General features: G+C 48.7%; 1 protein-coding gene across 2 annotated transcripts in view; it reads right to left on the reverse strand.

Moving 5' to 3' along the window:
- Elk (Eag-like K[+] channel) overlaps positions 1 to 12,146 on the reverse strand; it is a 394,257-nt gene that overhangs the window by 85,556 nt on the left and 296,555 nt on the right. For both annotated transcript variants that reach the window (XM_077700237.1, XM_077700238.1), the window contains one exon: positions 8,190 to 9,446. In XM_077700237.1, the coding sequence (XP_077556363.1) occupies positions 8,190 to 8,265 (76 nt within the window). In that variant the 5' untranslated portion in view covers positions 8,266 to 9,446. The remainder of the gene's footprint in view (positions 1 to 8,189; positions 9,447 to 12,146) is intronic.

The following is a 12,146-nucleotide window of genomic DNA, read 5'->3' on the forward strand; positions in this document are numbered from 1 at the left end:
TAAAGGATGGTGCGCGCAGGCACCAGATAGGGGTGGTTCCCTATTCGCGGGACCCATATGTGTCCAGTAATTCTTCTCCTCGAGCCACCAGCTGTTGCTGAATGGCGAAGTCAGAGCTGGACAGTAAAGTCTGCCATCGTTCGAGCGGGTTAGAATTGGGGGAGGGGGGAAGGGTGTAGGGGGGTGTCTTGAGTTTTTTGCACTCCCCAATAATGTGCGCGAGAGTCTGCCGTCTCCCCGGCAGAACGGAAATGTCTTGTCATGTTCTGTATAGGTACATTTTGTGCAGAAGCGCCGGGTGTGCGAGCGACCCTGCCTGTAAGCGGCGCAATATCGTCTGCTGCCGTCTGCTTAGTTGCTTGTGCGGCTTCGGAAGCCGCGTTCTACTTTCTGCTTGTAGGCGGGCGATCTCCTTATAACTCGTGACGGGGTGCGGTTGCTCTTCCTCGGCCCGGATGGCTAGTTCTCGGGCATAGTGGTCGGCGGTGACGTTGCCTTCCACGAGCGAGTGAGCCGGGACCCACACGAGCTCGGTGACTCGTCCCGGTGTTGTGGGATGTTTCTCGAGTATAGTTGCTGCCGCGGAGGAGACGATCCCCTTCCGATCGCTTGCGTATGCCTTCTTGGAGTCGGTAATCACCGTGCTGACCTCCGGCATGGCTAGGGCCAGCGCTATGGCTACCTCTTCTGCCACGGTCGGGTCCGTAGTCTTCACCGACGCGCAGGTCTTCAGCTCATCGATGTCCGTTACGGCCACCACGGCCTTCGTTCCATGTTTTGGGAGTGAGGCGTCCACGTACCGGACCTGGGGGTCCACCTCCAGCTTCCGGGCCAGGGTTTTGGCCGGCGCCGTCCGCCTGCCTTCGTGCCGTTCCACTGTCATGTTGCGCGGTAACGGTTTGGTTGTGATAGAATCACGCCATCCCTGAGGGAGTGGTGCCTCTTCCGTGTGTGGTTCAACCTGCCATCCTAGCTTGTGTAGGACGGCTCTTCCGTGTTCTGTCCTGCTCAGACGAACTCTCTGGTTGGACAAGTGTGCTTCGAGGAGTTCGTCCGTGGTGTTGAGGGTGCCCATGTCCATCAATCTTTTCGTTGACGAGTACATTGGCAGACCCATGGCTATCTTGATGGCTTTACGAATCACCGTGTCCAGCGCTTCCCTGTCCGCCTTCGTTAGCCGGAGGTACGGGGCGGACTAGGTTACGCGGGACACGACGAACGCCTGCACTAGCCCCAGGGTGTCTTTTTCTTTCAGTCCGCGGTTGCGGTTCGCAACTCTACGTATCATGCTTGCGATCTGTTCAGTCGAGTGCTTGATCTTGGTGACGGCGGCCGAGGCTTTTCCGTCTCCCCTGAGTAACAATCCCAGGATCCGAATCTGTTCAGTCGGTATGGTTTGTGTGCCGTCGATGGTGACGGTTACGTTCGGGGGTGCTTGCTTCTTTGGCCTGCCCGGTTGGACGATGAGCAGTTCTTACTTCTGCGGGGCGCAGCTCAGGCCGCAGGACTTGGCGTATCCGTGGACAGTCTCCGCCGTTCTCTGCAGCACTCCTTCCATCCAGGCGTCAGAGCCCACGTGGTTGGTCCACACCCTGATGTCATCGGCGTATAATGCGTGGCTCACACCGTCTATTCGCTCGAGTAACGAGGGTAGGGAAGGAGTGCCAGGTTGAACAGCAGAGGCGACAGGACAGACCCCTGAGGGGTGCCCCTGTCCCCGAGCTTCACGGGTTCTGACTTATCCTTGCCAATCCTGATCCTTGCCGTTCTTTTGGTCAGGAAGTCTTTGATGTAGCCGAACGTACGCTACGCCAGCCGCATACCGTCCTTCCTAGATTTTCCAGCACGGCCGCGTGCGACACGTTATCGAACGCCCATTTCAGATCTAGGGCCAGTATCGCCCGCGGTGCTGTCTTCATTGCTTCCTTCACCACCAGTTCACTGAGCTGGATCATCACGTTTTGCATGCTTAGGTGTTCTCTGAAGCCGTACATCGTGGCCGGCATCTGTCCCGTCTTATCTAGATGAGCTTGCAGCCTCTTGAACACCATGCGCTCGACCACCTTCCCCACGCAGGAGGTCAGCGATATCGGACGCATGTTTTCGATCTTGAGCTGTTTGCCGGGCTTCGGTATGAACCTGACCTCGGCCGTTTCCCATTCGGGCGGTAGCCGCGACTTCTCCCTGGCCTTGTTAATGTGACCCAGCAGTTCGCTTGCTGCCGCATTGCTCATCTTACCGAGCAATTCGTAGGTAATCGTGTCCGTACCGGGAGCACTTCTCTTGTTACTTTCGTCTATTGCGGAACAAAGCTCAGCCGTGGGGAAAGGTTCGTCGAGGTCCGGGTTCTCCGGCCCCGCATACTCGTCAGGGATCGGATACTGGCCTTTCTCAGTTTTGAAGTACGTCCGTTCCAAGTCGTTCAGCAGGCGCTGTCCGTCCCCGTTGTAGGCGTTCAGTGTCTTGATCTAACTGCGATTGCCGGCTGTCTTGCTGCTCAGCGGGTCGATGAGATGTCTCAGGAGACACCACGTCTTCCGCGCCGACAGCTTGCCCTGGAGGCCATCGCACACGCTGAGCCAGTTTTCACGGCATAGCTTGCTCGCGTACTCGGCTATGTCCTTATTTAACCTCGCTATTTTTTGACTAACTTCTTATTGTGACGCTGCCGTATCCACCTTCGCGTGAGCGAGTGGCGCGCCGCCCACATGTGCGCGAGGCGGGCGTCCACGAAGGGTGTTTGCGCAGTCGTCACAATTTCCTTAGTGAACTTGTCGAGCGTTGTCTTTTGCTCGTGGGCCCACTCGGCGTACGTTTGGTTGCTTCTTTCGTCCCGGCGTTCTTCGGTGTCTGAGTCTTCTACTTCATTTGCTTTGTCTTCGGTGTGCTTTCGCATCCGGTCCCAGTCTGTTACCCTGGCCTTGCCCAGCGTTGCCCGGTAACTCGGTCCTTGAATTTTAATGTAGATAAGGTAGTGGTCGGACCCGAAGTCTTGGTCCTCGCACTGCCAGGCCACCGGTGCCGTTCCCCAGAGCCACGATAGGTCCGGCGTGGTGTCTCGGCAGGCGCTGTTGCCTCTCCGGGTGACCGTCCCCGGCTCGTTCAGGAGTACCATGTCTTGATCTTCCATTGCGCTAATTTTGTACCTCTCTTGGTTTGATGCCTGTAGCTTCATTTCAGGTGAGGAGCGTTAAAGTCGCCGAGTATCAGGAGCGTCCTGTTCCCGGCAATCTTTTTCGCTTCCCGCACCATCTTGTCGAAATCGTACTGTTTTTGCGAGGGTCTGCAGTACGCGCTCATAATAAACATGTTTCCGGCATTGCCAATGGTTCTCAATGTACCTCCACCAGCGTGTGCTCGCAGCCGCTCTGGGCAGTTACATGCTGCGTTGTGGCCACGTTGTTTCTTACAAGCAAAACACCACCGTGCCGCGCTCCGTCGGGTCCATGTAGGTCACGTACTCCGGCAGTCGCGGGATGGGCGATCTTTCGGGTCAAATGCCGAAAGGGCAAATAAGGGACCGCATCAACACATTAATAAATAAAGCTTCAATCAATTAATCAATCAATCAATCAATCAATCAATCAATCAATCAATCAATCAATCAATCAATCAATCAATCAATCAATCAATCAATAGATGATTCGCGCTCATTTTTTTCACTCATCAACGCTTAAGTAGCCGATTTTGCACGGTGGGTAATCTTTACGGTATTTTAGTAAATTGAACATTTCGCCCCTAAAGAGTGGTGGGTGATGTTTCGGGGGAGGGAGTTAAATTTTACAGTAATAACATTTCCTCTAACACAAAGTTGTCTGCAAATGACTGTGTGATTTATCGGGATAATGCCCTTCGTTGTGAGCTAGACAACGTTTCTTCTCAGTGCAATACCTCGGTAATGAACCTTAACACTACTAAATGCATGATTATGAGAGTTTCACGTCAAACCTGCGGTATTTCTTCTGCGTGCTGAAAAATTCTCTCCTCACCAAAGTTCCCTCTTAACTATCTCGGTGTTACAGTTTAAAATGACCTTCCCTGGTACACTCACATTATTTAAAAAATGCTAACCGCACTCTTGGCTATTTACGCCGTAACCTCTCTCTTGCACCGATCCAGTTGAAAATTCTTTATCAAACGTTAATACGACTGAAACTGAAATATTCGTCATTTGTATGAGACCGACATGTTAACATTCATATAATGAGCTGAGAATCAATTTAAAATCGCGCCGCACGCTTTATTTTGTCGAGCTACTCCCGTATGGCAAGCGTAACTTACACGAAATCTAGTTTAAACTTAGCCAACCTATTGCACCTGTGCCTCTTCCGGAAGACTTACCGTTGTATGCCCTCACCAAGTAACTAACCTTCTTTCAATCATCCCACATTTCATCCCGCAACGATCATCACGCCGGACAACCCTTCATGTTAACTCGTTCGCACCCACAATATGCTCGGATTCGAACCGCCTTCCTGTCCCAATCGCGTCAATCACCGGTACGGCTAAATGCAAGACGATCACTTCATTGTATTGTTTGTAATCTGTTTTCACGACTCCTTTCTGTAATGCATTGCACTGAAAATAAATAAATAAATAAATAAATAAATAAATAAATAAATAAATAAATAAATAAATAAATAAATAAATAAATAAATAAATAAATAAATAAATAAATAAATAGATAAATAAATAAAGCGGGTTATAAAGCGTATCAGATCGAGGCTGCTGCCAGACGGCTGGCTGACTTTTTATGAGGGATTTATCAGGTGAAGGATATTTAGTCTATCTAGGTGAATAATTATCTCATTGCATTTTTTTCATGCGTTCTTTGACTTATATAAGGGACAAGTCACCAACTGTCTGGTTGACGAAGCCCTGTGGTGGCCTCATTATCCGGATAGGAGATAGGAGCAATGAGGGGAACCTAAATGATATGAATCTGGCAAATTGTGTATTTTTTTATTTTAGAAGATTTCCTAATGTTGGCGTGTGACTTTTGGTATTGTCAAATTTTGCACTCGGAAGTATGAATCGTTAAGTATGTACTTGGAGCTCGTGGAGGTCATTGCAAGCTGAAACCTGATGAGGGCCGTTCCTTTACCGGGGACATCGTTCGCATAAAGAAACGCACCACAAACTATTTTTTTGGATTTATAAGGGATAAAAAGAGTGTCTGTAAGCCTTCCTTTATCACTTGTAAATTTATTCTGGAGACTTAAACAAGTTACAAAAACAGCTCATAGGACGACTCAAAGAGCCAAATATCAACTGGCTTGCAATGGAGGCAGTTATCTAGTGGAAATACATCGTAAATCACTCGTACATCCCAGCGAATTCTAAGTCAGGAAGGCTGGATGTTCGTTGGGCCCCTTTTCCGAACGCGAGGCCCCCAAATTCCTTCTTCGTCCAGAATATTTCTTCTGCATTCCAGAGGTCACTTCATCTTATCCTTATCATATCCCATCAATTCCAGCCTACTCTCACAGCTGGCCTAAAACCCCTGTCCTGCCCCAATGAACACTTTTTTTTCTTTTTCGCATTCTTTGCAAAGTGAAGCAATAGCAATAAATGAAGCAATAACAACCGCAAGATTACGCGAAATGAAGGCATAAAGAGCCCGGAGAGTTATTATTTCGCTTATTCGCCGCAGTAAGGTGAAGTAGGGCCTTATACATAGATATGAGCATTAACGCATTGCTTTCTGGCACGCTGTAGCGAGGACATCTCTTGAAACAGAGCGTATATAGCTCAGCGAAAAATAATTATACTACTTTGAAAGGCAACGCGAAACAGCTTCTTTAGTGTGTGTTATGACCACTTTTCACTGCTATAATATATCCGTGCAGCTGAGCGGTGACAGCACTTCTACAAGGTGTGTACCGTTTAAATCGCCTCGACACCCGTCGCCATCTATGCCGGCATGGAGCCAGCCAACTTAGTTAGCATTTCAGAGGTCAAACTATTACCTCGAGTTGTCGGGAGTTTGGCATGAAGCTTCGACGTGGCTTAGAGAGAAACGTGGACAAAACTACGGCGGAAATTATCGACCATTTAACATCAACGCAATGCCGCTTCGGTTGATCTTGCTTGAAATCATTTAGGATACCCAAACAAATTAACTGGCGGTCACACCGCGATGCGCTTCCTGTGCCAGCTGTTAACATTCCGGGAAATAATTTCTCGCAGTAATACAACTCGGTCTCGCCAGTGTTTACTTTCCGTCCTAATAGCACGCATTTAACCACCCGAATGTCAATCGATACCAAACGTCTTCGGGGGGGAACGTTTTGTGGCACTAACCCCAGCGGTTAGGCGACAATAAAAAACCTCTCGTTAACAAAGTGGCGCTTCTGTCAAAATTTACGACTTTTTCGCGTATGTTTGTGTGCCGAATGCAGTTCTCTTGCCACAAATGGTTCCTCTGCAGTTATGAAAACCACTCGTGGGGCTGCGCCAAAAATGGGTTTCAGTAGAAGGCACTTCTCCGCCAATTTCTGACGTTGTACAGAAAGGTTCTCTAATGCTGTCTGAGAAGAATAAAGAACAATGCAGTATAGAGTTTTGTGATCCCGGTTCTTACGCCAGTGACTCTGCCAACCACGAAGCGAAGATGACCGCCCAACCTTAAACGCGCGGGACACTGCAAGCAAGGGTTATCGTGCCCTCAGAACGAGCGGACATTCAAAAGTGTTTACGTACCACAATAAGTGAACCCGCTTTCCGATTAACACGTTTTTCGGACTTTAGGTGAAGTTGGATCGTAAAACACGGTGTTTACAAAAGGAAGAAAAGCTCCGAGCACAACAAAGCGCTTTTTGCAAGTTGTAAATGCGAAAGCGTTAATGTTTTGATAGGAGGCTGAAACGCGCCGAAGCGACGCCTGGGCTGTGAGGTGTGCTGCACTGGAGGGCTCCGTATTAATTTTTACCACTTGGGTGTCTTTAACTTGCACCAAAATCTCGAACACACGGGTGTTTTCGCTTTTCGCCTCCATCTGAAAAGCAGTCACTGCGGCAGGGATCGAACCCGAATCCTTGGGCTTATCAGCAGAACGTCTTACACATTGAGCCACCACGGCGGGTGAAAGGGTTAGCATCCAATTAAAACGCCGCTGAGTTCTCCTTCCAGTTTCGCCCTGAGAGGTAATTGTGGCTGTTGCGCTGCTGTGTGAGGCCATGGCAACGCGGGATTGGTATGACACGTCGCTGCCTCCGAACCACGCGTTGTAAGATATCTTACAGCGTGCTCCGAACAAAGCCCTCACAACCAAGGAAGCATGCACTCCGGGCTTTCCACATGGCTCTGCGCAGGTAGAGACGTGTCCCAGAACCGCGGTCCTCTACTTGTGCTTTTATTATTGCCAAGCTTGTCCAGTGGAACGCTTTGCAGTCACTTGGGAGCCGTTATTCGGCTTCCGACACCGACGTCAACCTCGACTTTTTACAGCGAAGTTTTACACAGCTATACCTAACTTGCAGCGGTGGTTGATGTCCAGACGTCGCGCAACACGAACGCGTCGGGCAACACGAACATATTTTTTTGTTTCATTTTGTCGCGAATGCTTCGTAGTTCTCAATCTGAGGTGGGTATCTAGGAACAATTAGGTTGAAATTGGTCCTTAAGAAGACTATGATTCCCCCGAGTTTCATTTACTTCTCGTAATTAGTTCATCGACAATAAAGTTGCAAACGCTCCAGAATTTCAATCTGCTGTGAGTGCATCGCCGTCTACGATGTAAATAAGGTTACAGAAAAAGGCTGTAGCTCTCGCCTTATCAGAGCTATCTCGAGACGAAATTATACGACGATTAGCCGTGAAGACGACTCTAACATTACGCCGAGTTTCCTTCACTTTTCGTAATCACGTAGTTCACAGTCAAGTTGCAAATATTGTGGTACTATTCCCATTTGCTGTGAACACACGGTCTTCTACAGGAGGGAAACGGACAGCCCCATGTTTGTCTTTGTTTCATTCAGCTAATGGACATCCAAGTATGCTCAATCGCAAATTACAAAAAAAAAGCATTTTGTTTCATGCGTAGATGTGCGAAACATCTCGTTCTTCTTTACAGAGCGAAAAGGCCGACGAATTTCTTGCGAATGCGCCATTCATGCTTTCACAATACAACATGTTGGAAAGGAGGAAACGGCCAGTGAACGTGCCAAGAGGAAGAGGTGGGTACTCACGAGTTCCATCAAACCTGGTCGCGATGGTGTCCAGGAAAGTGTTCTGGGGTGCGAGCAAGCCCTTTCGCGCAGGCATGGCTCCGCCAGGTCACGTGTTGGACGAGCACGCACCACCGAAGGGGGAGCCGGCTGGGGGCCGCTGGCGATACTCCCGATCAACTTCGCACCATCGTCCCTACTGCAGAGCTCTCTGCGCACTCTGGCTCTTGCACGTTGCCAGTCCGGAAAACGTCTTGTACACGCGAACACTACGTCTCGCGACGATCTCGGAGAACGCAGGAATGGAGTCTATGAGCTGCTTCGACGTCGCCCTTTTTTAATTAGAAATGTCGTAACGGAAAATGGAGATTCATCCCGTCTGCCAATGTGCTTCAACGATAATTGAGAGCCTTATTTCGGAATCAGATCCACAGCTTTTTCGCCACCATTTTTTTTTGGATAGACAAAAGGCTACGGAACGTTATTTTAAAAGATGACACTGCTTGACCAAAGCAATGAAGATGTGACTTGAGCGAGGTGTGGAGATCTGAAGAAGCACGGAATTCGGCGAGTGTGTAATGTTAAGCGATAAAGCATCAAGGATTCGTTCTTTGTGGGGTCAAGGCTTGCGGTAAGAATTTAGGGGGGTTTGTTGGTGTTTCTTGCGAGAATAACGAACATTCAAAGTAGAAGCACAAGACGTTGAGTGAGGCGCGGTATTTCATCCGGCTTGAAAATCTTGCATAAGCAGTAGTCACCTTGAGCGGAAGAAAGGCAGGAAGGCTATCAAGGCTAGTATAACGTGAAGCTGCGAAGACCGGTTGTATCGGTTGTGATCGTGTGGAGGGAACTGGGACGGATAAAGGACTGCCGATGCTGGTCAGAAGCACATGCCTGTGCACAACTCAAACTGCACCGACGACCCTTTTTCTTAAAGAAGGCTTGGATGGTTCGTAGACGAGAAGCGAGCCAACACTGCTTCGTAGCAGAAGCACTGGCAGTGACTGACTTAATTGTTACGCCGGTGAAACTTTGGGATCATGCACGGGAAGGGTTGTGTATGGAGCATGGTTCAGTGGATAAACTTAAGGTAATCAGTCCAGCAAACGTCACGCTGCGCTATATCTTTGAAGTGAGGTATCGGGACAGGAGGCCCTCTAGTCGTCATTGTAGTCAGTTCAACGTTCTTTCAGGGCGTTTCTTTTGCTTCGTAACCTCGTCACGGTCTTGGCAGCAACGCTGATTCGACGACAGCCGTCATCTCTGCAGGTCTTGTATCTGCAGCCAAAAGAGAGGAAAGAGAGAAAACACATGGTCGTTAGAAAATTCGTCCTATGTTCAGTGCTAACAACAATTCTACTTGACGTTCACAAAAGATAGCTTACTCGCCCAATAGGGCACAACAACGCACGCGAGCCATCTGCGCATGTCGAATACCGGACACTTTGTTTTCGCGAACGTAACCTCTGGAAGGCGACCTGTGAGCCAGAATTGAACTTCGAGGCAACTCTTTCAAACTTGGAACAAACTGTGAACCTGGATTGCGCAAGGAGTAAAAGAAACCTGGAATCTCGCGGGATTTTGTGCGCCCTACTTCCATCCCCAAGGCGTGCCTTTTAGGAACCGGCAGTGAAACTTCGCCGCCTTACACGTATCGCAGTTCGTATTCAGGGCTGGCAGATGGACATGGGCAGAGCGCCTAGGACACAGTGGACGAAACCATCCTTCCGGAAGTGAGGAGTGGACCCTTGTGAGCGGCGCAAATGCCGTCCGTTGCTTTAATTGGGTGGAGAGTGAGGAGGAAGAGGACAGGTGGGGAAGGATGCAAGGGGAAACGTGGTTGGTTTGGGGTAAAGGAGAGACCCAACCAATCGGGGTCTAACAGGAGGAGAGCCAGGAAGAGGAGGAAAGGTCAGGGAAGGAAAGAAGAGGGAAATACGCCATTCTTACATGTAAAGCGGGAGAGCGATATATATAGAGAGAGGCGAATTGAGAGAGATCAAAGCAAGGGAAGAAAACTGAACTTAGGGAGAGGAGAACGCGAGCGAGAGATGAGAAAAGGAAGGAAGGGTGATCGGATGAATGGACGGATGAAAGGGGATTGGAGGAGGGCAGGAAGGAAGGCCAGGAGGAGGAGATGGAGAGAGACAGGGATGGAGGAAAAGAGTAGAGAAGGGTGAAGGAAGGAGAGCGAGAGATTAAGAGCGAGGGAGGAATCGAGAGATAACGGTTGAGGGAGGCATGCAGAGAGGAAGGATAGACGATGGGATGTAGAGGGGAAATAGTAAAGGCGTAATATTCAAGGGCTGAATAACCTCGCCACTTTTCCAGCAGGAGGCATTTGGGGTTTTTAGATGGGAAGTGTAGTTTTTTTTGGGCCTGCTATATAGTTTGATAACAATAAAAAGGGAGAAAAGAGAAGGAGAAAGACGAAAATACTCTGAACACGAGAGAAATAAGTCGGCGCGGTTAATTTCACGACCTTCTAGTCTAGATGTGAAGTGACGGGAAAGTGTACACCATCATCAACAGCCCACTAGAACTCACAAAAAAAAGACGCTAAAATATCATTCTTAAAATCACTGTCATGCAAAAGCGAAGGTGGATGCTCTACGCGGGTTTCTACAATAAACAGTACATCAAAAAGATAAACACTCAGCGGAGAAAGCGGCACTTTAGAGGTGTATCCATAGTGCTCCAGTCCGTCTATCATCTTGCTTCTTCACTCGTTATTCTAAACTTAGCGCGCGCGCACTAAAATTGAAGATGTTTTATTGTTTACATTCTGTATTTTTACCTTATTACCATGCCTTTCTACCTCTGCAATGGCCGCTGTCAGCTTCTCACTCCAAACTGGCAGAATAATTATTCTCTCCGGTTCAGTTTACATCATCGCAAAGAGGTGTCAACCTCGTAACTCTCTGATGGTCTCAGAGATACGATTTCGCCAAAACAAAGACAAGAGGTCATCAGTGACCAGAAGACGAATGCTGAAAGAAGACGCAAAATGTACGCTCGTGACTAATGCACGATTGCTTCCTTTCGTGGAAGCTTCTTACAGCCCTTCGTTTCAACCAGCGTACAGCAGAGCCTTTTACCGAAATGACATCAGTCGACCCACGGGTAGCGAAACGCTCTCCTGCTGTGATTTTTTTGTCGTTTGAGCACGTTCTTTCTTTTTCCTCCATCCGGAGATCGTGGGAGCTCGCTACCGACGGCAGAATTCGTTCCGGTCGCTTACCAGCGAAGTGGACGACCGGGAGGTATAACGCGCACTGCATCCAATGATCTTAGGAAGGCTATGCCTCCGTCTGCACTTGGGAGAGGCAGAAATCTAAAATAAAATTTCGCGTGTCTGCTCTTTGCGTGTCTGCTCATTGTCGTCGCTATCACTGGCAAATCATTATTCTTATTTTTTTAGATAAACAAGAACTGACCTCAAACAGAAAAACCATTTTAAAAAGCACAAATGACCCGCCGTGGTGGCACAGTGGCAAAAGCGTTGTGCTGCTGAACACGAGGACGTGGGTTCGATTCCCAGCCGCCGCGGCCGCTTTTCTGGTGGAAGCGAAAAGCAAAAACGCCCGTGTGTACGATATTTCGGCACACCCTAAAGATCCCCAGGTGGTCAAAATTAATCCGGAGCCCTCCACTACGGCGCGCCTCATCGCCTGAGTTGCGTCGGCGCGTTAAACTCTGCAATCCAATAAAAAAAGCACAAATCACACGTGCCCTTGGCGTTGGACCAAACACGTTTTTGGGGGGCATGATCGATACTGTACATGCATGAGTGCGTGACATGGGTAAATAAATTTGGCGAACTACATAATAAAACTTTTTAACGCCACTGCACCAGTGGCGTTAAAATATTTTATTACGTAGTTCCGCTGATGTATAGCTGTGCGGTTAAATATTATGTGAACGGGACCAGTTTACACAGCACACCTCAAAGTTGTCACTTTAAAATAAAAATAATCA

Source organism: Haemaphysalis longicornis, unplaced genomic scaffold (assembly GCF_048455015.1).
Source record: "Haemaphysalis longicornis isolate Haplotype H1 unplaced genomic scaffold, Haemaphysalis longicornis Haplotype H1 scaffold_2, whole genome shotgun sequence".
NCBI lineage: Eukaryota > Metazoa > Arthropoda > Arachnida > Ixodida > Ixodidae > Haemaphysalis > Haemaphysalis longicornis.